General features: G+C 38.6%; 2 protein-coding genes across 6 annotated transcripts in view; one reads left to right on the top strand and one right to left on the bottom strand.

Annotated features, from left to right (window-relative positions):
- Positions 1-2,968: 2,968 nt before the first annotated feature.
- On the bottom strand, positions 2,969-6,156 carry LOC135760701 (FUN14 domain-containing protein 1-like). 3 transcript variants are annotated; one of them, XR_012336987.1, is made up of 6 exons: positions 5,809-6,156; positions 5,065-5,233; positions 3,788-3,863; positions 3,582-3,710; positions 3,337-3,504; positions 2,969-3,235 (listed from the first exon to the last, which is right to left on the bottom strand). XR_012336987.1 is itself a non-coding variant. In XM_073815226.1 (5 exons), exons 2-5 carry the CDS (start codon positions 5,241-5,243, stop codon positions 3,427-3,429), a joined length of 462 nt encoding a protein of 153 aa, XP_073671327.1. In that variant the 5' UTR covers positions 5,244-5,391; positions 5,809-6,156; the 3' UTR covers positions 2,969-3,426. The 3 variants fall into 3 exon arrangements, 2 of the variants coding, with proteins under 2 accessions (XP_073671327.1, XP_073671326.1); XM_073815226.1 differs by having other exon boundaries at positions 2,969-3,504; positions 5,065-5,391; XM_073815225.1 differs by having other exon boundaries at positions 2,969-3,504.
- A 454-nt stretch (positions 6,157-6,610) lies between these two features.
- kdm6al (lysine (K)-specific demethylase 6A, like) overlaps positions 6,611-27,822 on the top strand; it is a 34,214-nt gene continuing 13,002 nt past the window's right edge. The window contains exons 1-13 of one of the 3 annotated variants that reach the window (XM_073815224.1): positions 6,611-7,068; positions 7,194-7,257; positions 15,964-16,072; positions 16,187-16,236; positions 17,700-17,758; positions 18,481-18,601; positions 19,879-19,933; positions 21,660-21,694; positions 23,194-23,287; positions 23,533-23,659; positions 23,751-23,849; positions 24,793-25,012; positions 25,330-25,464. In XM_073815224.1, coding sequence (XP_073671325.1) covers positions 6,899-7,068; positions 7,194-7,257; positions 15,964-16,072; positions 16,187-16,236; positions 17,700-17,758; positions 18,481-18,601; positions 19,879-19,933; positions 21,660-21,694; positions 23,194-23,287; positions 23,533-23,659; positions 23,751-23,849; positions 24,793-25,012; positions 25,330-25,464 — 1,338 coding nt within the window. In that variant the 5' untranslated portion in view covers positions 6,611-6,898. The remainder of the gene's footprint in view (positions 7,069-7,193; positions 7,258-15,963; positions 16,073-16,186; positions 16,237-17,699; positions 17,759-18,480; positions 18,602-19,878; positions 19,934-21,659; positions 21,695-23,193; positions 23,288-23,532; positions 23,660-23,750; positions 23,850-24,792; positions 25,013-25,329; positions 25,465-27,822) is intronic. The other 2 variants (XM_065272450.2, XM_065272451.2) reach the window with 2 other exon arrangements.

The raw sequence follows: 27,822 nt of genomic DNA, 5'->3' as shown, positions 1-27,822 counted from the left end.
GACTGGAACTGTATATATAATAAAGTAGCCAATAAACATACGTTTGGACACACTTCCCATTTGCATTCAAACTTTTGACTGATACTATATAAGAATACAGTACTGTAGTAGGCTATAATATACTGTAGTTTATAAAACGGTTAGTTCCAATCCTTGATTCTGATGGGTCAATAGATGTGCTTTATTCACGATAAAACACGCCTATAACCGCTTCACCAACAATTCTATTTATTACTGTGCCTCAGCAACCACACATATCAGTTTGAAAACGTTTTTTTGTTTTTATTTGAGCTTTCATGCATATTACACATTGAAAAGTTATTGTTCACGGTCAGGGATTGTGTTTTTTTTTCTAGCAGAAGGAATGCCTTTATTGTTTTAACTTCATGAAAGTTGCACTAATACATTTTCTATACTTTAATATTGTGTTTTAAATGTTTTTATAATAGCAATAATGTACTTGAGGCAAGTGTTGTATCGTGAATAGGTAACAGCTGAAGGGGTTCACGATAGCAGCACAGCCTCTTGTACCTTATTTCTTACATGGACTGTCCTATAATATACACATAAAGAATACTGGGCGATATTTCAATCGGCAACGCTCCCAAACCCCATATCGGTCGGGCTCTAGTAATTTTGATATTTGGTTTGAGTACCACTTTAAACCATGTAATTTTAAATCTAGTAACATGGGTTAATAGCACAGTATTATATTACTGACAAAAATGTTAGCAGATAAGAGTTTTTTTTATTTTGTTAGGGATTACAAAAAAAAAAAATGAATATCGTTGTAATGATGCGATTTTTTATTTAAACAGTAAAATGAGATTGCCCTGCTTCTTTTCAGTAAATGACCAGTAATCGGAGATGTAATAAGACATGCCCGCGCGGAACTGAAATAGATGTATATAGATCCTCCGTATGTGTGATAAACGTTCACGATGGCTGTCGCAAGTGGATTTAATATGAATTTTTGTTCCCCTTAAAATCTGCGCTACATTTCTGGGCTTTAATGATGGGTAATCTTCAGATTAATGTTATAATTTCGTCATCATTATTATTGTCATGTTTCTACTACACTCACCTAAAGGATTATTAGGAACACCTGTTAAATTTCTCATTAATGCAATTATCTAATCAACCAATCACATGGCAGTTGCTTCAATGCATTTAGGGGTGTGGACCTGGTCAAGACAATCTCCTGAACTCCAAACTGAATGTCAGAATGGGAAAGAAAGGTGAATTAAGCCATTTTGAGCATGGCATGGTTGTTGGTGCCAGACGGGCCGATCTGAGTTTTTTTTGCAATCTGCTCAGTTACAGGGATTTTCAGGCACAACCATTTCTAGGCTTTATAAAGAATGGAAAACATCCAGTATGCGGCAGTCCTGTGGGTGAAAATGCCTTGTTGATGCTAGAGGTCAGAGGAGAATGGGCCGACTGATTCAAGCTGATAGAAGAGCAACTTTGACTGAAATAACCACTCGTTACAACCGAGGTATGCAACACACACAACCTTGAGGCCGATGGGCTACAACAGCAGAAGACCCCACCGGGTACCACTCATCTCCACTACAAATAGGAAAAAGAGGCTGCACAAGCTCACCAAAATTGGACAGTTGAAGACTGGAAAAATGTTGCGTGGTCTGATGAGTCTCGATTTCTGTTGAGACATTCAGATGTTAGAGTCAGAATTTGGCGTAAACAGAATGAGAACATTGATCCATCATGCCTTGTTACCACTGTGCAGGCTGCTGGTGGTGGTGTAGTGGTGTGGGGGATGTTTTCTTGTCAAACTTTAGGCCCCTTAGTGCCAATTGGGCATCGTTTAAATGCCACGCCCAACCTGAGCATTGTTTCTGACTCATGTCCATCCCTTTATGACCACCAGGTACTCATCCTCTGATGGCTACTTCCAGCAGGATAATGCAGCATGTCACAAAGCTCAAATCATTTCAGATTGGTTTCTTGAACATGACAATGAGTTCACTGTACTAAAATGGCCCCCACAGTCACCAGATCGCAACCCAATAGAGCATCTTTGGGATGTGGTGGAACGGGAGCTTCGTGCCCTGGAGGTGCATCCCACAAATCTCCATCAACTTCAAGATGCTATCCTATCAATAAGGGCCAACATTTCTAAAGAATGCTTTCAGCACCTTGTTGAATCAATGCCACGTAGAATTAAGACAGTTCTGAAGGCGAAAGGGGGTCAAACACAGTATTAGTATGGTGTTCCTAATAATCCTTTAGGTGAGTGTTTATAATACATTTGCAGAAAACAGCTCACCTTGGGTCTCATTTATAAAGCGTGCCTATGCACAAAACGGGTCTGGAAATGTGCTTACGCCAATTCCCACGCAAAGGTTGTGATCTATAAAAAACAAACTTGACACGAGAATGGGCTTGAAGGGTGGGATCTGAGGATGATTCATGTACGCACACTTGCAGGTTATCTTTTATAAAGGGAACAATGCTTTGTTTTATAATTTTTCATATTTTTGTATTAATTCATGCGTAGGTAGACTTTAGTAAGGATCCTACACACAGTTATAAAATGAGGCCCCTGGTCTTCCCTCAAAAAAGCGCGCCACTTCTTTGTGAGGTAAAGTGCTGTGAGGCGCGAGACATGAAATACATTTGAACCATTAAAAAAATCCTTACGCTTTATGCAAAACTGTGAAATGTAAAGTTAAACGAAACGACAGACATTCCTCCTACTTAACATAAATTTGCAATAATGCAGTGTTTTCTAATCTTTATGTATTGTACATATTTAAAAAGGTCCCTGTTTTTCATTCAAAGCTGCTTTGAAACAATGCAACGTTGTAAAAATAACTTTTCAGATGAATAACTCCAGCTACATTCTTCATATGTAGCATGGCAAAGTTATAGATAAAGAATAGCAACATAAATTATATAATTTCCAACCTTTGTAATAACTTCATAATAATAAAATGTCAAAACGTAAACCATGATTGATTTTATTTACAAACTAAGTAAATGTTTACAGTAATTTACAACAGCACAAAAACTTTATACACTGAAAACGCCGTTGAAACAAATAACTTTAACATTTTACAAAAATATACAAAATAGAATTAAAGCAATGAGAGTAACACTGTAAGTTCAGGAAGAAACAAAACCTGATGAGTGTTAGTTGAGAGATTTGATTCCTTTCCATAGCTGTCTGTGCTTTGACAAATGATCATCACTTCTAGAAAGATCCCAGACTCTGTATTGAATATACACGTATACAGTCAATGGAGTATAATACAGCTCCTTTACATCCACGTTCTGACATCAAACTCACAAATACTAAGTGACTTAACTTACATAATAAGCATAGGTATCTTAACTCCAGACAGATTTTAGCACCAGAGAAAAGTATTATTTCATAGATCACTTAAAACCAGCTTCACAAACTCAAGAAGCAAGGCCCAGGAAGAACCCACCAACAAATCCACTTGATATCAGAAGGTTTTTCTTCACAGATTCTGTAGCCTGAAAGATCTAGAGGTTAGGGTGTTGTTTTTACTGGTGAAAGTTAATACAAGAGATGTCAAGCAGAGCCAGTTTACCTCCTCAATAAATGTGCTGATCTCAGGAGCTGCTTTATTGGCTTTTTTCTTTAGATGCCTCTTTGCTTTATTAACATCTTTCTCCACTTTTTTCCAATTAACTTGGACATAACCGCTGTGATTGGCTATCTGCAAAAATCTTCAAACAATCAGACCACAAATCCAATGCAACTTGTTTAATGTACTGGATAGTTTTTAGTTCTTGCCTGTAACAACAGAAATCCTCCTCCTATGGCTGTAGCTGCAACTTTTCCCACCCGCTGAAACAGATACCCGGCACACCTACCGGTGAGTGGAGTTAACAAAACATGATTTTAATTTACAACGGGCTAAACAAAAATAATAAGCACACCTTTATTCGAGTGTAAGCTGTTAGCGTTTCATGTTTTTAGGCTTTTCTGTGTTAAGATGCCAAATTGCCCTTCCCAACACGTGTACAGATGAACCGTTTCTCACCATATATTCACAGATACTGGAATGACGTTAAGAATAAAATAAATTAAGCAAATGTCTCAATCAGACACACCCACACATATCCGCGTCACTGTGTGGAAATATTTGCATAATGCCGCCCAAATGCATATGGAAAGAAAGAAGGCGTGGCTTCAGTTATCACTATAGTGTTGCTGCAGTCGTCGTCATGTTGTGGGGACCGAGTGTTTCTTCGTGAAAGCAAAAGTGCCTTATTTGGCCTTTTGAAAAAGGACATAATTCAAAATCAGTAGTTAGGTTTTATTTAGAGCACGGTTCCAAAACTTTTTAACCAAAATATTTGAGATTGTGCAGCATTTAATGGAGGACAGTTTCATCAACATGAGAGAGTTAACGGTCAGCTGTGCAGAAAGGCTGCTTTTAAAAAGTGGAGGAATTGCAACGTTGCTAAGACAGTCTGTCGCCTCTTATTTACAGCATTTAAGTAAGTTTTAAAATGCAGAGTAGAGTAACGCATACTGTTTGTTGGTGGTCGATGCTTTTATGTTTAGATAATATCCTCTGTTATATAAGAAGAAAAGACAACAAGTAAAAGTTAATCCCGCTTATACCATAGTCATTTGCCAAGCTGAAAACAAGTAAAGGCTGTTAATGAAGTTGGTAAGGTGATGATTATGATAATGGCCGTAACGTTTCTCCCACACGCTTGGGGTATTCTGCCAATCTTAACGCACTGGGTCAGCTGGCCAATCAGAGCACACTTAGGTTTTCAGGATGATGAACTTTGAAAAATTTACCCAATTTTAGAAGGTCTGACGACCACTTTTGGGTGAACTATTCCTTTAACACACTGTAGTACAACACCAAATACACAAGATAATGTTATTTTTACACTTTAATAAATGTTGAACATAATGCTCTAATTTTTAAAAGCATTGTTTACACCTCATTGAATGTAAGCTATGGGATGCATGAGCAAACTATTTGTATGTGCATATTTAGCAGTTCTCAAATCATCTGCCAGATTTCAAGGTGTGAACGAATTACATACCAGCCTGTGACGCCACCCATCACAATCTGAGTGCCAACAGAATACTTCTCAGCAATGGGGCCAGAATTGTTGCCAAACACTGTGCTCCACCATTGTTGACTGCATGCATATGTTGTCAGATCAATGATTTCATACGTCTCATCGTCTTCACCTTGACCTGAAGACGCCACTGCATGCATGGTGGGGATAACAGCATGAGGCGTAGTAAAAGTGAGACTAACAATCTGCAGTATTATGATAATCTATGGGCTAAGAGGAATTCATCAAGAGTAATATGATATTGACACATGAATCCACTGGACAGTAAAGACAAAACTGCTCCGTTTGCTGTACAAGACATTAATATGATGAATATGAGGCAAAAGTCCAGACTGTCACAGTTTATTAACAACAACCTTTCATCCTGATATACATGTTAACCCTAACCTAATGAATGAATATTGTTAAGACATTTCTTCACTCCACAGCAAAAAGACCAAAACTTATAATGGACTATCTATCTATCTATCTATCTATCTATACACAAGTTTGCATTTTGAAATTAGATGTATGTAACTTGGGGTCATGTTTTTAGAATATAAAACTATTTATAACACCTGTTCTCAGCAGTAGCCTACTGTAATATGACAACATCTCATTTTTATTACTGTGTTATGAGATAGAATCAGTAAAAAATTAGGAAACAAGTGACAATAATTGACAAAATTGTAATGTTTTTATGTTCTTTTATACAAGCTCGCTTACCTCCCGTGTGTTGTTTTTCCTCCATTTTGGGTCCGAGTATGACGTCATAGCGCCAGGTGACGTTGACAGCTGCAAGTACACGCGCCGCCTACAGCCACGTCAAGGTTTAAAACATTATTAATCTCTCCAAATAAACTCAATGTGTTTTTATATTCTTAACACGTATTCTTTATCTGGTCAATAATCCGACGGAATTTACGTAGATCTCTGAATACAATGAGCTACTGACGAGTTTTGTTTATGTAATTTTTCCCAAAATTCCAGTCGTCAGTGAATTCTTAACGCATCTTAACTCGAACAATGTGTCTCTGCTACAGTTCGACGTAAGTCGTTGAGAATTAAAGTCGTTGAGAATTAAATTGGGTCTTTTATTATGTATTGCGTGTATTAATTATGATGCCGTTTCATTCAGAATAACTTTGGGTCGAAGGTTTCAAAAGATTGGACCACCCAACCTAAGCCCTACCCATCCCTTATCTGTACAACTGTCACTATATAATTTCCCTATTTTATAAAAACCACACCTCTTCTATTTGCATTTCATAACAAGGTAAATAAGTTTGATATCCGGGGTTTTAGAGAGGCAAATCGAAGCAAACCTTTGTAGTGCTGCTCCTTTAAATGTGCCGTGTAGAATATTTTGGGTGACACATTCAAGCGAACATTTTAGGAAATAAATTTACCTAAAAGATTGGACCACAACATTTTAGGACAAGGACAGTGACGTGATTCGTTTCTCAACAGCGATTGGCTGTCCTCCCAAAGAGGGCGTGTCGAAGGCAACGGCGTGGGTTCGCCTGTGTGACACAATTACAACAACTTTAATCTGGTGGCAGACACAAGTTTGTCATTTTTTATACAAATTGAGAATTTTTTATTGTGTACGGATTGCAACGCGCGCGCACGAAACACTGGCTTGGTGCATTGCACGGTTTGTTCCTAAAAATGTGAGAAAACGAGCCACTGGAGCGCTAACTCACTTCATACGGGGCTTTGAAGCTGAAGCGCGTTTTTACTGGGAAAAGTTTCGGTTTATTGTGGCTTTTGGACGCACGGAGCTCAACGCCTCTCGACTGTACGGTGCGATTCCATGAAATCGTGCCGAGTGTCACTCGCCGTCGCTGCTGCTGCCGCTCGACGCCTCGGCGCTGCTGCTGGTGATGAGGAGAAGAAAATGGCGGCGGGAAAAGCGAGTGAACCCGAGGAGGACGCGCCGCGACTGAGCGCGCAGGAGCGCGACACTCTGGCCCGCATCGACAGGTCGGGAACGTCGCTTAACGGAGACCGCGAACGCGTCGCGTTTTACTTTTGAATGTTTCTGGATGTGAGATGTGCGTTTGTTGACCAGGAGCCCTGTGTTTGCGTTTGTCTCTCTCTGTTCGCAGCTCTCTGTTCGGATATCAGCGGTTTCATGAAGATGGCGCCAGTATGAAGGCCTTACTCATAAAGGTAAAGACACGTGTTTCAATTAACGCAACGCACCGCTGCTTTATAGCAAACACTTGCATCGTGCAAAATGACACAGGGATCGCTTCACGGTGTTTGAAACGCCCCGTGATCTGCACGGTTTGGGTGTGAAAGCTTCGTTTGATGTGCGCGACACGGCTTGGCTAACCGCTCGGCTAACGCGTTCTTTGGAGTTCAGTCAAAGGCGTTCATTTGCACTTTGTGGATTTGTTTGCACGCCAGTGTTATGAGATTTATAGCGATAAAGTAGAAATGACTTTCCACCAAACAGTGAACACAGGCTTGACTTTATAAAGTCATCAGCAGCTGTGTGTGTGTGTGTGTGTGTGTGTGAGTGTGAATTGCTGTCAGTGGGGTATAAACGCGTCTCCTCGCAGCTGTTCGTCTGGGTTTTAACGTTGAGTTCTAAAAAGAGTTTGTAGTTGCTTCATAGAACCGCAGGGCAGTGTGACGACTCACTCGATGTGTGTATGTTTGTGTTTATAGCTTGTGATGTGTGCAGATATTTCTCATTCAGGCCTGCGTGGACGACCGGTCTGTGCAGAGATAAACTGCCGTGACGCTCGCATTAGCGTTCTGATTAACGTTTGTTTGTTTGTTTGTTTGTTTGTTTTAATGTGCGCTGCCCTGCATTCAGTCGTTCATGATTTCCATCCGTGTTTCTAAACCGAGCTCGTCGTTGATTTCTCTTACACATTCGCCCCTGCACGTGAATGCATATAAATGTCAGATTTTTGCATAAGTCACTTGAACGCAGTGAAATCCTGAGGAGTTTTAGTGCACATACGCGGGTTTGTGTGCGGCGGTAATGGCTGCTTGGGTCGGCCCAAGATGGCGGGGTGGGGAGGGGTGACACCGCGTTATAATGCAGAAACAGAAGCGAATAAAGCTGCAGAATGTGCAGCTCACATGCATGCACTTCGTGGAGTGCAACCTGTAGTGAACACTAAAGAGTGAACAAAGAGAGTTGCTGTTAAAAGGGGAGATCTGTGTCAACATCAAACTTTTTCTTTACTTACAAACCTTAAGCACACATGTCATGTGTTACTGTCACTTCATGTACATAGCCTGAGTTATTAAATGACTTGACTTTGACTCTTCATAGTAATGTCATCATATGCACAACCAGAATAAATAGATGCTGCGTTCAAGACAACTCAGAATTCTTTGATATAACATCTAGAATGACATTTGACCTCTGAGTGTAGGGCAGACAGATATCAACCCCGACCTCAGCGAGACGCGTCGTTTGACGTCACATCAGCATGTTTCAAGTGAGAATAGCACCAGGCTGCCTTATGTGAAACGTAAAAACAAGCGTTTAAGGTTTAGGCCTTATGCCACCTTCGAGACGGGCTCTGTTTCATATTATGTCGCGCTATAAAAATGCCTGATACGACCATTGCCAAAAAACACCAACAAACTTAGTCACACCAATCAGGGCTCAACCCTGAGGATATTTCTACTGGCCTAGTCCAGCCAGTGGTTCAGATTTTTACTTGCTCTGCTAAAATTTTCACTGGCCACTCCGCAAGCAGCACTAAAATAAAACGGGCAGATTAATCAAATTATGAGCACTAACACAAATAAACACAACAGAACAAACACACAAATGAACGAAACAGTGCTGTTCAGGTGTTTTATCTGACAGTAGGCTACTGTACCTTTAATTGAAAGTTTCACTGTGTAAATGAAATCTAGATTAATCCTTATTAAAGAAGTTGAATGGTTGTTGATTTTTTTTTTTGTCTGTTGCCGTTTGATTAATCTAACACTAATTTAAGGATTATCTGATTGCTGTTGCTTTGAGACTAAATGCACAGATCCAACTTACTGTTATTCATGCATTTTATTTCTGAACTGGTCACACAGAACATAACCGACCATGCTTATAGGGATAATTGCAACACTTTTACAACATTTGAATGTTTGTTCAAGCGCAAGAAAACTTGAACGCTGTCTCCGAGTCCTATCTGAAGTCTGATGTTGATGCATGCTGACTTTGAACACACATTTTGGGGCGGCACAGGGCAGCATTTCGCAAGAGAATGACATTGGGGCAAATATGGGATGCGCGACCAAGTTTTTACCGCTCATTTGCATGACACATCAATCGTTTTGTCACCATGCGGTCAGTTAATCTACTGATGGGTGTATGCAGCTCCTCATGAAGACAACAAACCCTAACACATCTCACTCATTAGATATTGCAGAGATGAGAGAGAGCGAGAGAACTTCTAAACTAACACAAAAAAACATTATAGATGAGAATAAAGGTCTCAGGAAAACTGGATAGAAGACGAGAAACTTGTAAAGGATAACAGTATCTATAAAGCCACGTCACTCATCTCATTACAAAATTCCAACTGGATAATGTTGGTTTTAACTTATTTTATATATTGTTTACATTTATTCATTTAACTGCCGCTTTTATCCAAAGCGACTTACAATTGCTATACATGTCAGAGGTCGCACGCCTCTGGACCAAGTTTTTATTTATTTTTTGGTGTGGTTCGCATTCACACTGCCCTTTTTGCAAGTGAACCAAAATCTGTAAACAAAAACACATGTGTGTTAAGGCCATCCATACATTGGACAGAAATGATCAGGAGGGGGAAAGCAGCAAGTACAAAATCATGGAGATCATTTGTAATGCAATTTTTGTTCTGTTACTGATTGGGTGTTATTGGCAGCTAATGCAAAATGCAGACACTTTCGAGGAGCGCATGATACGATGAGCTTGTTTACAGGTACACCAATAATGCGATTATTTCCAATAGTCAGAGTAAGGACTTAATTGCAGTAAGACGTTTACATGAGTGGTGCTAACCTCTTGACTCCTGTTTACATGGTTTATATTTTAGGATTATTCATACATAGCCCAATGCAAAGCACGAATGATGAACTCACATATATGGTCCACTGTTTTAATTTACTTGCGTTAAATGACAAACACGTTGTTATGGACGTTTTTTATTATCCGGTGCCGTGATGAAGACAGAAATTATGCCGTTCACATTATAACGATGACTATAACTATAAAAATATATTTTTGAAAATAAAGATAATAGCGGAGTTCATGCCACAACTATAACAATAAAGATACAATAAACAATATCGTTGGGATCACTTTCTGAGTGATTTTGTCTCACCTGATGAACGATAAACCATTGACAGCCAATCAAATCTATTGCAGAGGAGAAGCTCATTGCTGAGGCCTATAACATAAAATGATGAACAGGCGCTAATTCAGTTGCTGTGAAATTCACTACGTAAAGCTTTTTATCCTACTACATTGACTACTCCAAAAGGTAAGATTAGATTGCACAAACTACTGGTTTCACTGTTTAGTTACGCGAAGTACAGCATGTTGAGGACATTTGCTGGTTACCCGCTGTGTAAATGCAGCCTATTTACATATTCAGTGACATGTAAACAATTGCAAAAAAGTTTTTATTAAAAGAAATATTCAAAATAAGTTAATTCCATTAAAGGCAAGTGCTGAATGTGACTGGTACCATTGCAGGGTTTAGGTTTAGATTTAAGGCGTGCCCCTAAATTTTCTGCTTGCTCTTTTAACATGTTAATTCAAGGGTTAAAGTGCTCCTAGTAAAAAAAGTTACTCACAAGCCCCGGAATGGAGTACTACTTACATTATTTATCTAAGATATACATTACAATAACTCCATGTAACTTTAAAGGTCACGTTCTTCCTGATATCATTTTTTTAAACCCTAGTTAGTGTGTAATGTTGCTATAATAGCATAAATAATACCTGTAAAATGATAAAGCTCAAAGTTCACTGCCAGACGATATATTTTCTTCAATAGAATTCCTCTTTAAAAGCCTTGAACGACCGGTTTGGACTACAGCCCTCTATTTCCTGCTTAAATGACGTCAGTAAAACAGTTCGTTGACTAAACTCCACCCACATGAATACGTCAGTCACCAGCTTTGGATCAAACGGCTATGCTAAGCTAAGCTGCTATCGAATCACAACACACTAACCCAAACTACACAATCAGAACTCGATACGTATTTCTGAAGAAGGGACTTCACATAACAAGGAAGACATCAGCCTGTTTTGAGGACAGTGAAAACAGCGCTATACGGATAAGTAAATTGTGTGAATAATACCGCTTTTTTTACACTTGAAACATGAACACATGTTATATTGCCCACTATAAACACAACCAAAGCTTCAAAATCACAGACAGAACGGGAGCTTTAAATACTCCATCCTAACTAGGGATGCAGCGATAAACCGGTTTCACTATTAACCGTGCTTTTAATTGTTGCGGATAAGTAATTGTAAAGCCTCCGCTACACAGCGTGTTTTTATATCATGCACACACAAACCAGATCCACAAACCACCAAGAGGCGCGTGCGTCATGATCCAGACTGGTTGGGGCACTGTATGACAAAACTCAACGTTTCAAAAGAATATATGCGCGTGACGCGTCTCTTGGTTGTTCGTGCATCTGGTGTGTGTGTGTTTGCGCCTGCATGGGTACGTGAAGGAGTCACACTCCAATCTGCTGTGCAGCATTAAAAACCTCCTGCTCGCGGATCAAACCTGGGCGGTTTGCTGGTGGTCAAACCCAGGCGAGCGCTCCTGGTGGTCTGACTGACTGCATTTAATTACGTTGAATTATTTTAATGCGTTAATGATTAATGAATTAATAGCATGAGTTAACACGTTAATGCTGCCATCCCTAATATTTATATTTGATTTTTGTGTAATATTATGCTAAACCTGTCAAAGTGACTCGCAGTACCTGGTCTTGGGCTGGGTTTCCCGATAAAGATTGAACTTAGCACTTAAGAGCGCTTTCTACAAGCTACTTAATGAACATTACGTGCGTTTCCCAAAGATGCACGTAAAGGCATCGCTCGCAGCTGGGTTTTAAGTGTTACTTACTTTCTGTTTGTCAAGTGCTAAAATGTCACCAAAATATTGTCTCGAATTTGTAGCAGAAGCTTGTTTAGGCTAATGATCTTCAGTTGATGTGCACTAATATTTTTTATAATATTTTTCATTATTGTTCAATGACTCTTTAAATGTTTTAATAATTTGTGCATAATGAAATATTCTTTTCCGTATTTAGTTAGGACTCGTCCCACTCTGAAATGCTTATTATTATTATTTGTTGTTGTTGTTGTTTTTTAGTATCTATGTTTATTTATTACTATGGATTATTGCATTGTACTGTAAATATTTATTTGGTTTCTTTAATCAGATGCTATTTTCCTTCAAATCATTTTTTACTGTAGATAAATTATAGCAGCAATTGGTAGGAACCATTTATCATTTTGTTAGTACCAACTTTGACCAAAATTTTACCTAAACTACCTTTTCCTTCTTTATTAATTTATGTTTAGTCATTTGAATTTGTGTTAGGGTTAGTTGTTCTTCAGTGCTTTCTTTGTTTCTATTTCATGTAAAGGTGCTTTTGAACAATAAACAGTTGAAAGCGCTTTATAAATTGAATTTAATTGAATATTATGAAGTGTTAAAGGGAGAGCTCATCCTAAATTTTTGTCATTATGTAGGGCCCTATATGTAGGGTTCGTTTTATTTTTTCCCAAATTCCGTTTTCTCCGTTTTAATTTTTGCAAATTCCGTTTTATCCGTTTTAATTTTTGGCAATTATTTTTTTAAACCCTTTACTGTTATTTTAGTCATAAAAAGAGTGTGCCTTTAATGTTAATGATTAAAATGTCAATGATTTGGGAAAAAACTGGATAACACGATTACTTAATGACTGTAAAACATGCATTTACACACGCACATACACACGCGAACACACACACACAACTCAATTCAATGCATTGTTTAGTGTTGTTGTAGAAGGCTACAACAAGGTGTCAAATCAGTGGTGCCTTCAGAAGTGCCTTAAACACATCAATCCAGCGGATCGCGATCCACGTTTTAAACACAATCGCTTGAAATGCATATAACTTAACAAACATTCACAGGATTACTGATATGACTTAGGACAGCATGCTCTATGCACGTGCGAGTGAAAGAGAGACAGAGAGCGGCGCCCTGATGCAGATGATTATATTTTAAATGCGAGGGATAGTCAGTTTGCCTCAGCTCGCTTGAAATGCATTAAACTGAACAAATACATGAGGATTTGTGTTCGGACTTCGGACAGATGCGAGAGCGCGTGCACGTGAGAGAGGTGCAGTGAGAAAGACGTGGATGAGAGAGAGTGCATGTATCTTTGAGCTCACAGTGAACAGTGTTGACAAAACGTACAAAATAACAGTTCTCCAATCTCCGGTCACATAAAAGTCATGTGAGAACTGCTCGGAACTAAGTGCTTAGCATCAAATTTCTTATTTTTTTCGCTAACGAAAGCAGAGTCGTGGAGAGCCGCTTCGCATGGTTTCAGTGTGGGTCTGAATCGACGGAAGGGGGTGTGTCGCCTAGATTTACTTCCCCCGGTCTGCATTTCCCCCAGACATGCATTCGTCTCCCACACAAAAACAGAATTTTATTCAAAATATGTAAAATTCCGCGTTAATACTAGTTTCCGTGTTAATTTGCCAATTCCGCGCTTCCGTGATCGCGGAAATTATAAGGCCCTAATCATGAACTTATAAACCTGTAAGAGTTTATTCTGTTGAACACAAAAGAAAATATTTTGATAAATGATGGCAAGCACACAGTTGATGGTGGTACCCTGTTTTTCACTGTTAGTTTATGTATACATCAGACAGATATCCTTTGATAGTTCATCGCTGCGTAGCATTAATAAGAGGCTACGAAGTCAAGTTAAAGGTTTCAGAAGTGTGTTTTGTGTTTGGTTCAGCTGAGTCTCTCATGTGAACGGCTCTTGCGGCTGTCCCGTCGGCTTTGGCAGGTGTGGTTTCTTGGGGACGGCAGACTTGTGATAATAGTACACGTTTTGTGGCCAGGGAAATGTCTTCCTGTGGAGTTTATGAACTGCTTTATACATCGCATTATTGCTTGCTTGAAATGTAAACAAACTATAATCCACCCCGTCAAACCTTTAATGTAAATGAAGCAAAGTGGGAAAAAAATCAACATATTGGTCAAAAAAGTGTTTGCTTTCTAATAGTGATCGACCGATATATCGGTCCCTAACCGTAACCCTAACCCAGCTGGTCATAGCTGGACAGGGTGGGTTTTTAATTCTCATCTCCATAAATATATGTAGTAGTAAAAGGATAAAAATCAATATCCATTGCTGATAGTGTCTCGTCATTGTGGAGAGAGCAGTTCATGGTTGCTAACGCTGAATTTCGCAGAATTTTCGTCAGCAAAAAAATTAAGAAATTTGACGCTAAGCACTTAGTTCCGAGCAGTTCCCACATGACTTTTATGTGACCGGAGAACTGTTATTTTGTAAGTTTTGTCAACATTTCCATTCTCTCTGAGCGCAAAGATACATGCACTCTCTCATCCATGTCTCTCTCACGTGCACGCGCTCTACTATTTGACCAAAGTCCGAACACAAATCCTCATGTATTTGTTCAGTTTTCTGCGTTTCAAGCAAGCTGAGGCATACTAACTATCCCTTGCATTTATTATAGGGCCCTAGGGTGTGTGAGGTACAGAAGTGGGGCAATGCGCATGTTATTCACAATTCTTTTTAAGTTGTTTTTTGATCAGTATTGCTGTTTACATTTTCCTTGTCGTCTTATGAAAGACATTTGCTCTACAAGAGATTAAGTTAAGTGCACTAAAACTTAGACCTAAGCATTAAATAGGTTGTAAATAGTTGGTTACTTTCAAGGATAAAGTAAAGTGTTCCCCTTGTTATGCTGCTTGGTTGCTGCTACTGTGTGCAATAGTGTAATTATTTTATTTATGCTTAGTATTTTCAGCAGCACTAAATTTACCTACTTGTTCTACCTCACCTGTTTTTACTATTTGTTAAATATAGTTCAATAAATGTTCCTTTTTTAAATTAAGAGTTGTAACATTTGGTTTTATCATTGTGTCATTTTTATGATGTAAACTGAATGAGCAAAAGCAGTATCGGCTCCAAATATCGGCTAAAGAAAATCGGCAGCCTGTATCGGCCATCGGCTAAGGCTGATGGGAAAAAAAATCCATATCGGTCGATCCCTACTTTCTAATGATGCAAATAATCGCGCCTGTTGGAAATTACTTTCCAAGACATTTTTGTTTGTATTGTAGTGTGTTATATTAAGCATTAAAGCAACACCAAAGAGTTTTGGCTCTTTGCTCCCCCTACAGGTTAGAAGCGTAATTGTCCATTACCCACTGTCATAAATACTGAGGCATAGCTGGCTCTGATTGGATTGTAGGTCTGCCGTAAAGCAAGTTTTTGTAGTATTCACTCGGACTACAGGACCACTCCCCGACGTTTGGAAACTTATTTAGTGCGGTTTTGGCCGATAGAGGGCTGCAAAGCTAATGTGAAAGTGCTGTTCACCCTGTTTAGAGTGGATGAATGACTGAAACTGTTTTGGAAGCGTTATTTTAAGGTAAAAAAACTCTTTGGTGTTGCTTTAATTCTCGCAGCTGGTGTGAAAAGTTCCATATAAAGCAAACGACTCCATTAATCGTGCTAAAATCATGCTTTGCAATATTGATTTATTCTGTTTGTACAGTGCTGTCGCCGTTGGGTTATTGTGTCTCTATGTGTAGGGTTTGTTTGTGTATAATTCTCTGTTTTCTCTGTCAGGCTGTTCGCTGCTATGAATCTCTCATCCTGAAATCTGAAGGAAAGGTGGATCCGGAGTTCTTCTGTCAGCTGGGTCACTTTAATCTCTTACTGGAGGAATATACGAAAGGTGTCGATGGTTGATCACATAAAATGAGTTTCTGCAGTTCAACTCATTTAACTTCACTAAAAACATTGTGTTTAAATGATTTCAAGAGATTGATGTGCATTGTTTGTGTTGCAGCATTATCGGCGTACCAGCGGTACTACAGTTTACAATCAGACTACTGGAAGGTGAGTGTGATGATGATAATCATGGCCATCTTAACATGTTGTATTTCGCTTGTGTTTTGACTCGTGAAGGTTAGCTGTGTGTGTTTGTTTAAGAGAGAGAGAATTTATGTTCAGTTTTTTTTAACCTCTTCGTGTAAATGCATTCTTTTATGTGAGAGATAATGGTGTCACGATTTCGATTTTAGTCACACCCTCGAACTTCGAATTAAAAAATGGGATTGTTGATGCTGCCACGACCCCATGTCATTGAGATTTATAATTTAAACACGAGGGATGTATTGCTACAACTCCTTCCTTGAAATGCATATCATAAACAGGATTACTACCTAGTGATCTGACTTTGAACAGAGCGCAGCTCTCTGCACGTGCACGAGAGTGAGAGAGCCGCCAAGATGCAGCGGGTTATATTTTAACAAAAGGGATAGTTTGCCTCAGCTCGCATAAAACTGAACAAATATGTAAGGATTACTACTTTAATTTATGTTTAGACTTCGAACAGATGCGAGAGCGCGTGAACGTGAGACAGAGAGAAGCGCAGCTGCTTATGACGTCCTGGATTTATTTCGGAGTCCAAGACACGCGCATTAAATCCATGTGCGTGCAAGAAGGAATCCTACAAGCTTTCTTGCGTAAAGTGAAGCCCACAAAACCCCCATGCGAGGAAAAGCACGTAATGTGCATTTTAATGTGAAACTATAATAATAATGGCATAGCATTTTTATCTTTCAAAAAGAGGTGAAAAAACATTGAGAATCGAATTGTGGCCTTAGAATCGAAAATGTTATCGAATCGAGGATTTGGAGAATCGTGACACCCCTAGTGAGAGAAATAATTAATAATAATAATTTGTTATATTTATATAGCGCTTTTCTGCAGACCTCAAAGCACTTTACATATGAATGGGGGAATCTCCTCAACCACCAACAATAATAGAAGATCAGTGAAGTGTTTAATTATATAAGAAATACAGCGATGGTTATTTATGTACCGCTCTGCACGTTTCACTCATCTGATCTGAGACCAGTTCAGTTCTCTGTTAACCATCACATTCATGTATGAAACAAAGTTTACAATATTAAAGCAGTGAAATGCCTTTTAGTTTATTTCTCTCTGTTGAAATATAAAGACATATTTGGATATAAAAAATACTTACTGAATACTGTGAGTAGATTATGTGCCATTAAAAACTTAGTTCGATGTATTTGTTGTTTCTTCTTTAGTGGAAGTGATGTGCTTGCAGTATGTTATAGTGTTTAATGTTGTGTGTGAGACCGAGAGTCTGTGGTTTTCACATCACCTCATTGACACTTTCACTTGGTTTCTAATTTCATCTAAGACGGGAATTGGCTGTTTTTTATAATACATACATGTTTTTGTCCTGTTAAAACAATATACGATCAATGTCAGACATGAATGTTTGTCGGTGACGGTGTATTTATGTAAATCTTCATCTCCTCCTTCAGAATGCAGCCTTTTTGTACGGCCTTGGTATGGTTTACTTTCATTACAGTGCATTTCAATGGTAAGTGTCTTTTCACACTGTTATGTTAACATTTATTGAAATATGTCCAGGGAAATGTCAATGTGGAGATTGTAAACAAACATAAATGGGTTCCTACAGTAATATGGTTCACAGGTTATACAGTTAGAATAATAATTCATATTTTATAGCCTATTATAGACTGTTTCAGCAACATAACAACATAAACGAACGTTGGACTAAACACAACTTCTGGTAGACTTCCACCTGGAATGAATAACAACAGAGATCTTTAACAGGAGTTTATTTCTACTAACAAGTTAAAAAATGACAAGTAAATTACCTTTGTTTATATACCATATCTAATGCATATCAACTATGCCACTGAGCTAATCTTACTGTGTAAAATGAATGTATACAATATTAATTACATTATTGCCTGGCTGTCAAACCTCTCCACACAGTTTTGATCCACACCCGTCTTTAGCACACCCAAACATTTTATTTTTAATAAGAGATTTGTTTCAGAGATCAGTTTAGCCACTAGCCAAACGAAATATAAATACAGACCGGAAGTTCACTTGCATTCAGGTGCGTAACCGCGACTGTGTGTGTGCGTCCAATGAAACCGTCTGTAGATTAAAAAATGGTCTTGATGTGATTTTTATGAAATGGTTTGATCTGATGGTGATTGGGCAAACACTGTGTTTGTTTTTTTCTTGATATATAGATTATGTGCAAAAAGATTGTTTGTTTGTTTTCAGGGCGATAAAGGCATTTCAGGAGGTGCTGTACATCGACCCAAGCTTCTCTCGAGCTAAAGAGATTCACCTGCGTCTCGGGCTCATGTTCAAAGTTAACACCGACTATGAGTCCAGCTTAAAGGTACAACACCAGGTTTTTTGTTATTTTAATTAATGTTAAAGGAAAACACCACAGTTTTTCAATGTTTTACTATGTTCTTACCTCAACTTAGATGAATTAATGCATATCTGGGTTTTTTTCAATGCGTGCACTTTTAATCTTTGTACAGCGCTTCTTGAATGTGTTAGCATTTAGCCTAGCCCCATTCATTCCTATGGCTTCAAACAAAAGTTTTCTTTTGTGTCACCATACTTACTCATGTAACTACTCATGTAACAGTCTTTAAATAGGGAAAACATGGAAGTGTTTGAAACTTCTAAATTCATCCCTGTTTGGAGCCATAGGAATGAATGGGGCTAGGCTAAATGCTAACACATTCACAACACGCTGTACAAAGATTAAGTGCATGCATTGATAAAGATCGCTATGTAATAATTCATCTAAGTTAAGGTAAGAATATAGTAAAATATTGAAAAACGGTTTCCACAGCATATTGCAACAAACCTAAATTTTGTCATTAACCAAATTTAAAACATGAACAGATAATAAAACAGTTAAAAAAATAATTGCACAGTTAGAGGTGTGCGATGTTGGTCAAGAAAAAAGACATGTTTTTACATTATTGCATCTACTATTTAGTGAGGGATATGCATTTTTATGAAGCAACTGCAAAAGTTTGAAACAGTGGTACATGGGTGAGAAACGCCAGCTGTCCAGAAGAGATTTTGAGTCTTGAAAATGTACAGGTGTGAGTTTGGATATATGATGCCATTATCGCTCCCTAAATAACCAAACATTGTGTGAAAGCAACGCAGACTCAAATACAGGAGCGACAACCATATTCTAGTGCTGTGTGAACTTAACTTTTCTCTTACCTAGAGCAGCAAATCAGGCAAAACCTATTGTTTGCCTCTAACTCAATCACAGACGAGTAAAATCATCAAACAATGGACTGGCTGTTGAAAACCTTTTCAGTTGTGTAACGTAAAATTTGGTAGCATGCTTGAACGTTTTACTTGCATTGTAGAAGGCTGTATACTGTTCTTATTTGTTTCTGTCACTTATTCTGTATTTTAGTCTTGGTATTAGTCCATTCACAGACATCTTTTATTTTAAGCACAAGACTGCGATCAGGAAAAAGGCTCATTCACACCAAACACCAACAAACTCTTATTTGTTCAGAATTATTATGAATGAACTCATACTGCTGTGTGTGAGTGTCTTGCATCTGTATGACACTGAAATGATATTAAAGCAGATGATCTGATGGATGACCTGCTTGTTTTCTGTGTTTATAGCACTTTCAACTGGCACTCATAGATACCAACCGCTGCACTTTATCTAAAGCTGAGAGTAAGTATAAGACAAACACAAACACACACCTTCAGCTAGCATCAAACAACAGCGAATTACATTTGATTCATTTAGCAAATGCTTTTATCCTAAGCGACTAACAAGTGCATTAAAGGTTTTGTGTTAAGAATCGTTGTAATTCTGTAAGTGACACAAAGGAATTGTTATCTCATCAATTAAGAGAAAACGCTCCCCTGACGAGTTTTTATGGCAATTTATATTTCATCTATAATCCAAAAGGTGGCGCTTTTACACGTCTAATCCATGGATTTAAAAACAGTATAAACTGTGTGTATGTTATCAGTGCCGGTCTTTCCTATACGCAAATTACGCAATTTGCATAGGGCCCTGCACCACTAGGGGGCCCCCTTGATCTCAGAATTATTTAAAACCATTATAACAAAGAAAAATTATTATTATGTTTAAAGAAAACAAGATGCTATAATTTAAATAATTTGCAAACTTTCCGAATTTATGCGGGTTTTTAAAAATACTTAATGATTTCTTAAATCACTGATATGTACTCGGACAATATGCAGGCAGTTTCTCAATCCGAAGGCTGCAGCCTTCAGAGGTCACATTTGTAGGCTGCATATGCATCATAAAAACGTATTTCAGAATATTAACAATAATAATGTTGACTATTATTCTTAGTTAATGGTTAATTGTTTTATTATGCTTATGACTTGCAAATGAAATGCTTATTTAACTTAAATAAATCAGGCTTGATGACGTATGCAGCGCGCATATGCGACATCCGGAGGTTGCAGCCTTCAAATTTAGAAACGGCCGCGTGCATGACGCAGAAGAGTGATTTGGTAACGTTGCGCATATTATATGCCCACCATTGATTTAAAACAAAGCTATCCATCTGGGGCAAAATAAAGGGGAAAAAACGTGAAGCAAGGGAAAAAGATAAAGGATTTGCGTGAGCAGATTACATACAAAGTCAATGCAAAGACGCATCCACACGCGTCCTAGGGAGATGTGAAATGACGCGAAAACTTGCGTTTTTCCCTTTGAACTTCAAGAACGCGCTCTCGCGCAGGATAATTTGACATGAGAGAGAGAGAGAGAGAGAGAGAGAGAGAGAGAGAGAGGGAGGTAAGAATGTTGCCCACGTCGAGAAAACTTAATAGAAGACTTGAGATTTGTAAAGGATTAAAGGATATGTCACTCGTTTAATTACAGTATGTTAACTGGATAACACTGGATATAACTCATTGTATAGTTTAATAAAAGAATGTATTTTGATTACACAAATCAGACCCAACTATATGATTGTTTTAGCTGCTGACCAGCATAGGGAATCTCTATGGCTAATTTATAAGACATGTTGATGATACAGTACTGTGTGTTGTACCTTTTCTTGTTAATTGAATCTTTTTGGGCATCTTATGCCTAGAATTATCCAAGGAGGTTGATTCTTTTAACTTCCTTTTAAAGTTTGATCAATTGTGCATAATGACATGTGCAACAAATGGATATAGTGTGTCAAACTCATAGATTTGCAATATTTAAAATCAGACACCTATTTGAGAGGTGATACAAAGAGAACAAAGTCTCTTTAGAGGCTGCTTTTTTATGCATCGGTTCTCCTCGCTTTCATCTGTGCCCATCGTTCTCAGACGTTTATAAAGGATCGTGTCGCTTGTGAGTGTTCACATAAATCTTCTGTTGTGTACCTGCTGCCAAATCTCGTCTGTTTCTTTCTTTTCCTTTGTAGTCCAGTTTCACATCGCCCATTTATATGAGATTCAGGTGAGTCCTCTTTTATCTAGTTTTGTACATATTTGTGACCCTAAATGTAAAGAACTTTGTGTAAAAATATAGTCTTGATATCTTTAATATTGACCGAGTTAGTTCATGTCAAAGATTAAAATCGATGAGTGAACGCAAACTTTAAAGCTCCTAAACTCAAAATTAAATATTTTTTCACAGACAGACTCACATTTCTCTAACCACAGATAGATTTTACTAACAAACACCAAACTAACCTTACTACTGTCTTTACTGATGAGCTGATAATAGTGCTGTTGGAGCTTTGTAATATTCAGGTTTTTGTTGCCATAGCAACAGATGTAATGATGTCATGCTTTTGCGAAGGCATCCCTCATTTCTGAATGTGCACCAGTCTACATCAGATGATCTATTCATGTTGTTGGCATGGAGTTTAGCTTTGTTTGTTTTAGTTTCTGCTGTGAGTTTTTCAAAACTTGCATGCAAATAATAAACTTTCAGCATGAGGATGCAATTGTCCGCGATTGATATGTGTTGTATACGCTGTTAGATTGGGGTGTGAAAACGCGTTGCGCTGTTAGGACCGGAGCGCGTCCTCATAGAAAATACACAGATCTCTGTGAAGGCAAAGAGAGAAATCCAAATCTGCACATCGCACATGAGCAACGGGTTGTAAAAATGCACACTCTGCGTAAAAATGAAGCCCTATGATGACAAAAGTAAACACAAAGATCGGTTCATGAGATCAGCAAATTAAATGCCGTTATCAGCCAATACCGATCTGCGGCCGATCAATTGGAGCGTCCCTACTTTTCAGTTTTCTTGGCTGCCTTACGTTATTGCTGATGCATTCCGATCCTAAGATCTTTCAACATTGCCCATTTTTCAACACGTGTGTCATTATTCCTTTGGTCTGTCATTGGTCTAATGAATTACCTGCTCTGAATAATGATTGGCTTGTGTAATGTGCATGCATTCTTTTGATAACAACTGAGCTTCCCTCTTTTATGCGGTGGTGTGAACATGGGCGATACCAACAGCAGGCTAAATCAACTCATCAAAAAAGCTCCTTAAGTTCTTTAATTATGAAGGGTCTGATCCCTCTGGAGGAGAATAATGTGCTGATCATCTTGGACAACACGTAAACGCACACGGAGCATATTCAGAACCATACATTAGCGTTTTTTTCACCAAACTATTTGAAATGTGTGGTCAAATCAAACACTGTGCACGTGCGTGCCGAACTGTGGGAGGATAACAGGACGCTTCGATTCTTTACCGAGAACCGTTGCAACCCTAGTATATATACTGTGTGTCTAATCTGTTTATCTATCAAATAAAATTAAAAGGTTTTGTCAGTACAGCGTCTCATTTAAACTATGCAAGAAATCCAAACAGTCCTGTGGTAATTCTAAACCCTGCTCAGGTTGACTGTTGTCTATAGCAGAAACACTTTGATGTTTAAACGGGTGCATGTCTAGCTCATGCAGGCAATATTGAATGTTTTTTTTTTTTTACAGAAGCGATACCGTGGGGCTAAAGAGGCATATGAGAGTCTCTTACAAACAGACAATTTACCTGCCCAGGTGAAGGCTGCTACCTTACAACAGCTTGGTAAGATCTGACAGAAACCCGTGAATGAACTGGACTTACATATTTAAAATGATGTTAGATGTCAATCATAAAGCTTCTCCTTTGACTGAAATGTCTATTTTGTGTTATGTTTTGGAAAAGAACCTAATGCTATGAGCGGATAACGCTGTTATAACAAGAGTGTATTCCTGTATGTGTGACAGATTGGTCTGAAAATGTCTCTCTTTCTTAATGACTAGGATTGATTCTGTCTGTCTGTCTGTTAGGCTGGATGCATCATACAGTAGAGCAGCTGGGTGATAAAGCTAATAAAGACAGTTACGCTATTCAGTGTCTCCAGAAATCCTTGGAAGCAGATCCAAACTCGGGCCAGTCCTGGTATTTTCTGGGCAGGTCAGTTCTGTGTGCAAGAAGGGAGACGTGTTAAAGAGATGTGCCGTGTCAGCTGATGACTAACGTTAAGGTTGTTTTTTGCTCCGTGTAGGTGCTATTCCAGTATTGGGAAGGTCCAGGATGCCTTCATCTCATACAGACAGTCCATCGACAAATCAGAGGCCAGCGCAGACACGTGGTGCTCTATAGGGTGGGCAGCCGTCACAAACTTCACATTTACATAATTTCATTACATTTATGTGTTTGGCAGACGCTTTTATCAATTTAAAGGGATAGTTCAACCAAAAATAAAAATTCTGCCATTATTAACTCACCCTTATGTTGTTCTGAACCCGTATAAAGTCATTCACACAGCACCGGGAAAGTCCCATAAAATAGCCAGTGTGCCTTCTGTGTGAATGTGAACGCATCCCTTAATTGTTTTTGTGGTCGCTTCCGTAAAGGGGACCTAGTGATATAGCGGAAGTCACGGAAAAAATAAGCAAACTTCCGATTCTGTGGAAAAATACAAAGTGCAGGACTTTAAATATGTCTCAAGTCTCTGCACGCAAAGATTCCAGAAATTCAATGTCAGTGTAAATGAGCCAAAATCAAACGATCCCCGGACAAATCCCGGACGCATTTTCTGTAATCTGTTTGTGAAAAGAAGATACATTGATAAATGATGATGAGCACACAGTTGACTCATTTACTTCATAGTATTGGTTAATTAATGGCTACCGTCAACTGTATGGTTACCGTCATTTATTAAAATATTTTCTTTTGAATAAAGAAACTCTTGCATGTCTAGATCAACATGAGGGTATGATGACAGAATGTTTATTTTTGGGTAAACTACCCCTTTAGTGTATAGACGTTTTTTTTTTAAATCTGTTTGTGTGTTAGATTTGCATGACTCTACCGAATGAGCTACAGTAACATTTTCATCCTTTATTTTGAAAATGCCACTTTTATGTTTTCTAATATTTGCTAGTCTGTTGTTCTCTCATAAGCTGTCGTCCTTTTGTAATCCAAGCGAATCCTTACAGAGCTCTTGGCAATGCGGTGGCAGTTCATAGTGACCATGTTTTGATGAAGAATAGCAGCGCAACCGTATCAATGTTAGTAATGATCTACTGGTGTCCGTCTTGCAGCGTGTTGTATCAGCAACAGAATCAGCCCATGGATGCGCTGCAGGCGTACATATGCGCTGTGCAATTGGATCACAGTCACGCTGCAGCCTGGATGGATCTGGGCACGCTCTACGAGTCCTGTAACCAGCCCCAGGACGCCATCAAGTGCTACATCAACGCAACACGCAGCAAAGTCTGCACCAACGGCGCCGCGCTCGCGGCCCGCATCAAATACCTGCAGGTGAGCGCTAACCTGCTTAAGGACGCGCGCCGGGCACCGACACCAGGTCTCAAGGGGGGGCACTTGTCACTTTTTATGTGGGTCTCACTACATGTTGCATTTGTTCTCAATTATTTTCTGTCACCTTCTTCATTCTTCGTTTGTACGAGTGAGTCAAGTGATCATTATTGATTTCAGCTGGAGCTTAAACGTATTGTGCACTAATACAGTTGCGGCCACTTTGACCCTTCACACGTGTGGATCTGCTCTGTATGAACTGATGCGCCGCACCATGTCACATGGCTGTTAAATGTGTTTTTCACGCGTTTTCGTCCTAGGCTCAATTCTGTAACCTTCAGCACAATAGTCTACAGAGTAAAAGTAAAATGCTTCCTAGTATTGAGGAAGCCTGGAGCCTCCCAATCCCAGCAGAGCTAACGTCCAGACAGGGTGTCCAGAGCACAGGCCAGCAGGTGAGACCAGATAGACACACACCCCTAGAAACGCCCCTCTTTACACACACACACACACACACACACACACACACACACACACACACTGGTGTAACCACGCTCCTGCTCAACACAGTCTTCAAAAGATCAAGACTGAAAGTTGATGAGCTGATGACCTACATTTATTCTGAACGCTGTGGGTCCGATCAGTAGCGTGGTTTCCTGTATGTGGCCATTAGTAGCTCTAGACATCGATACACCTGGGTCAAAAATGTGCTTTATATCTTATTAAAGGAATCGCTTATCCAGAAATAACACCTGCTTTCATCATCTCTTCACCCTAATGTTGTTTTAAACCCATCTAACTTACTGATGACCAAAGTTTAAATGATCATCAACAATACAGCAGAATTGAACAACCAGCAGGTTATAAACTTTACTTTTTTTTAAATGAACCCACAACTATTCTGTTAAAGGTTAGGTTTTTTATATAAAGAGATTGTATGAGTTTGGAACCACATCAGGGTGAATTCATGAAAAATTATGTTTTTTTTTTTGTTTTGCTTTTAGATTGAGAATTTCCAGATTAACATAAACACCTTTCACTTGTAAATCAGATGAAAACTCTCTTAGCATTTTTTACCCAGGATTCTGTTTGTGCTGTAGTTAATAGTTATTAGTGCTGATGGAGAGCGGCTCTAGTTTGTGTAGTTGTGTGTGTGTGTGTGTGTGTGTGTTTGTGTGTGTGTGTTCATTAATGACATAGTACAATGAGAGAGTTTTTTTTATTCGCTCATTGATACTGATGTACCCATTCATAATGAAGAATTATATTTGATTTTGTATGGCATTTTGTTTTGTGTTTTTGGGCTGGAGGGTTCATTTAAATCCTGACACGACTCATTTAGGCGCTGCGCTCTTAAGAGATTTTAAGGTCCAATTTTATATTCATTAGTGTTTTTAAGTCTGATGACTTCATATTTGTTTTCTACATTGGAATCCAGAGCCTTGTTGCATGAAACAGGTTGACAAACTCATAGTTGTAGAGTTCATTTTGATTTCAAGGGTTAGTTTAGATTTATCTATTTCATAATGCTGGTTATCAACATTTTCACTTAACTTTGGTTTAAATCCTGAATTGATAATAATTCATCATGCATGTGGACATAAAGTCTGATGTTTGGTCTGATCTACCAAAGTGTCTTTATTAACACTGAAGGGTTAACTCAGAAGGATTAACTTCACTGTGCTCACAACTGATTGGTCCAGTTTCGGTTTCCAAGCTGTCTTCTGAAGCTGTCATCTTATCATACTGATGATAACCGCTTAAACCTAGTCCACCGTCTCGAGTTTGCACACGGTAAACCCAGACTTACCAGAGTAACCACTGTAACAAGCTTCATGCAACAGGCCTCCTAGAACCGTATGGTTAAAGGAATAGTCCATTTTCTTAAAAGTAAAAGCCAGATAATTTACTCACCACCATGTCATCCAAAATGTTGATGTCTTTCTTTGTTCAGTCGAGAAGAAATTATGTTTTTTGAGGAAAACCATTGCAGGATTTTTCTCATTTGAATGGACTTTAATAGAGCCCAACATTTAATACTTAACTCAACACTTAACAGTTTTTTTCAACCGAGTTTCAAAGGACTCTAAACGATCCCAGCGCGACCTCACGTAAATGCGTAGTGACGTAGGGAGGTCACGTGTTACATATATAAAACGCACATTTGCGGACCAATTTAAACAATAAACTGACACAAGGACATTAATTAGTATCATTTCACGTACAGCAACGTCGGAACGGTCCTCTTTCTCCACACTTGTAAACACTGGGGCGGAGTGTCGCGTTTGTCCTCGTGAGGTCACGCTGACACTTTCAGGACCGGATCTGGACGAGAAGTTGTGGTTTAAAAGTGTATATTTGTTATTTTTATTGTCAAAAATGACAATCGTTTTGCTAGATAAGACCCTTATGCCTCGTTTGGGATTGTTTATAGTCCTTTGAAACTCTGTTGAAAAAAACTGTTACGTGTTGAGTTAAGTGTTGGTCTCCGTTAAAGTCCATTAAAATGAGAAAAATCCTGCATTGTTTTCCTCAAAAAAAACATAATTTCTACTCGACTGAACAAAGAAAGACATCAACATTTTGGATGACATGGTGATGAGTAAATTATCTGGATTTTTCTTTTAAGAAAATGGACTATTCCTTTAACATCACATACACGAGAGAGATTGTCATCAGGCCACATTTAAGGCCAGTGTCTCGTTAAAATGTTCCTCTAGAATTAAATGCATTACTTTGGGGCTGAAACAAAGTTCAAAGTACTTTTTTTAAATTATTATTCACGGGGTTAAGCCAACATGGTTTTCACCTGA

The sequence above is a fragment of the Paramisgurnus dabryanus genome, chromosome 7, assembly GCF_030506205.2.
Source record: "Paramisgurnus dabryanus chromosome 7, PD_genome_1.1, whole genome shotgun sequence".
Taxonomy (NCBI): domain Eukaryota; kingdom Metazoa; phylum Chordata; class Actinopteri; order Cypriniformes; family Cobitidae; genus Paramisgurnus; species Paramisgurnus dabryanus.
Note: the sequence above shows the minus strand (reverse complement) of the source record. Positions and strands in the feature narration are given on the sequence as shown.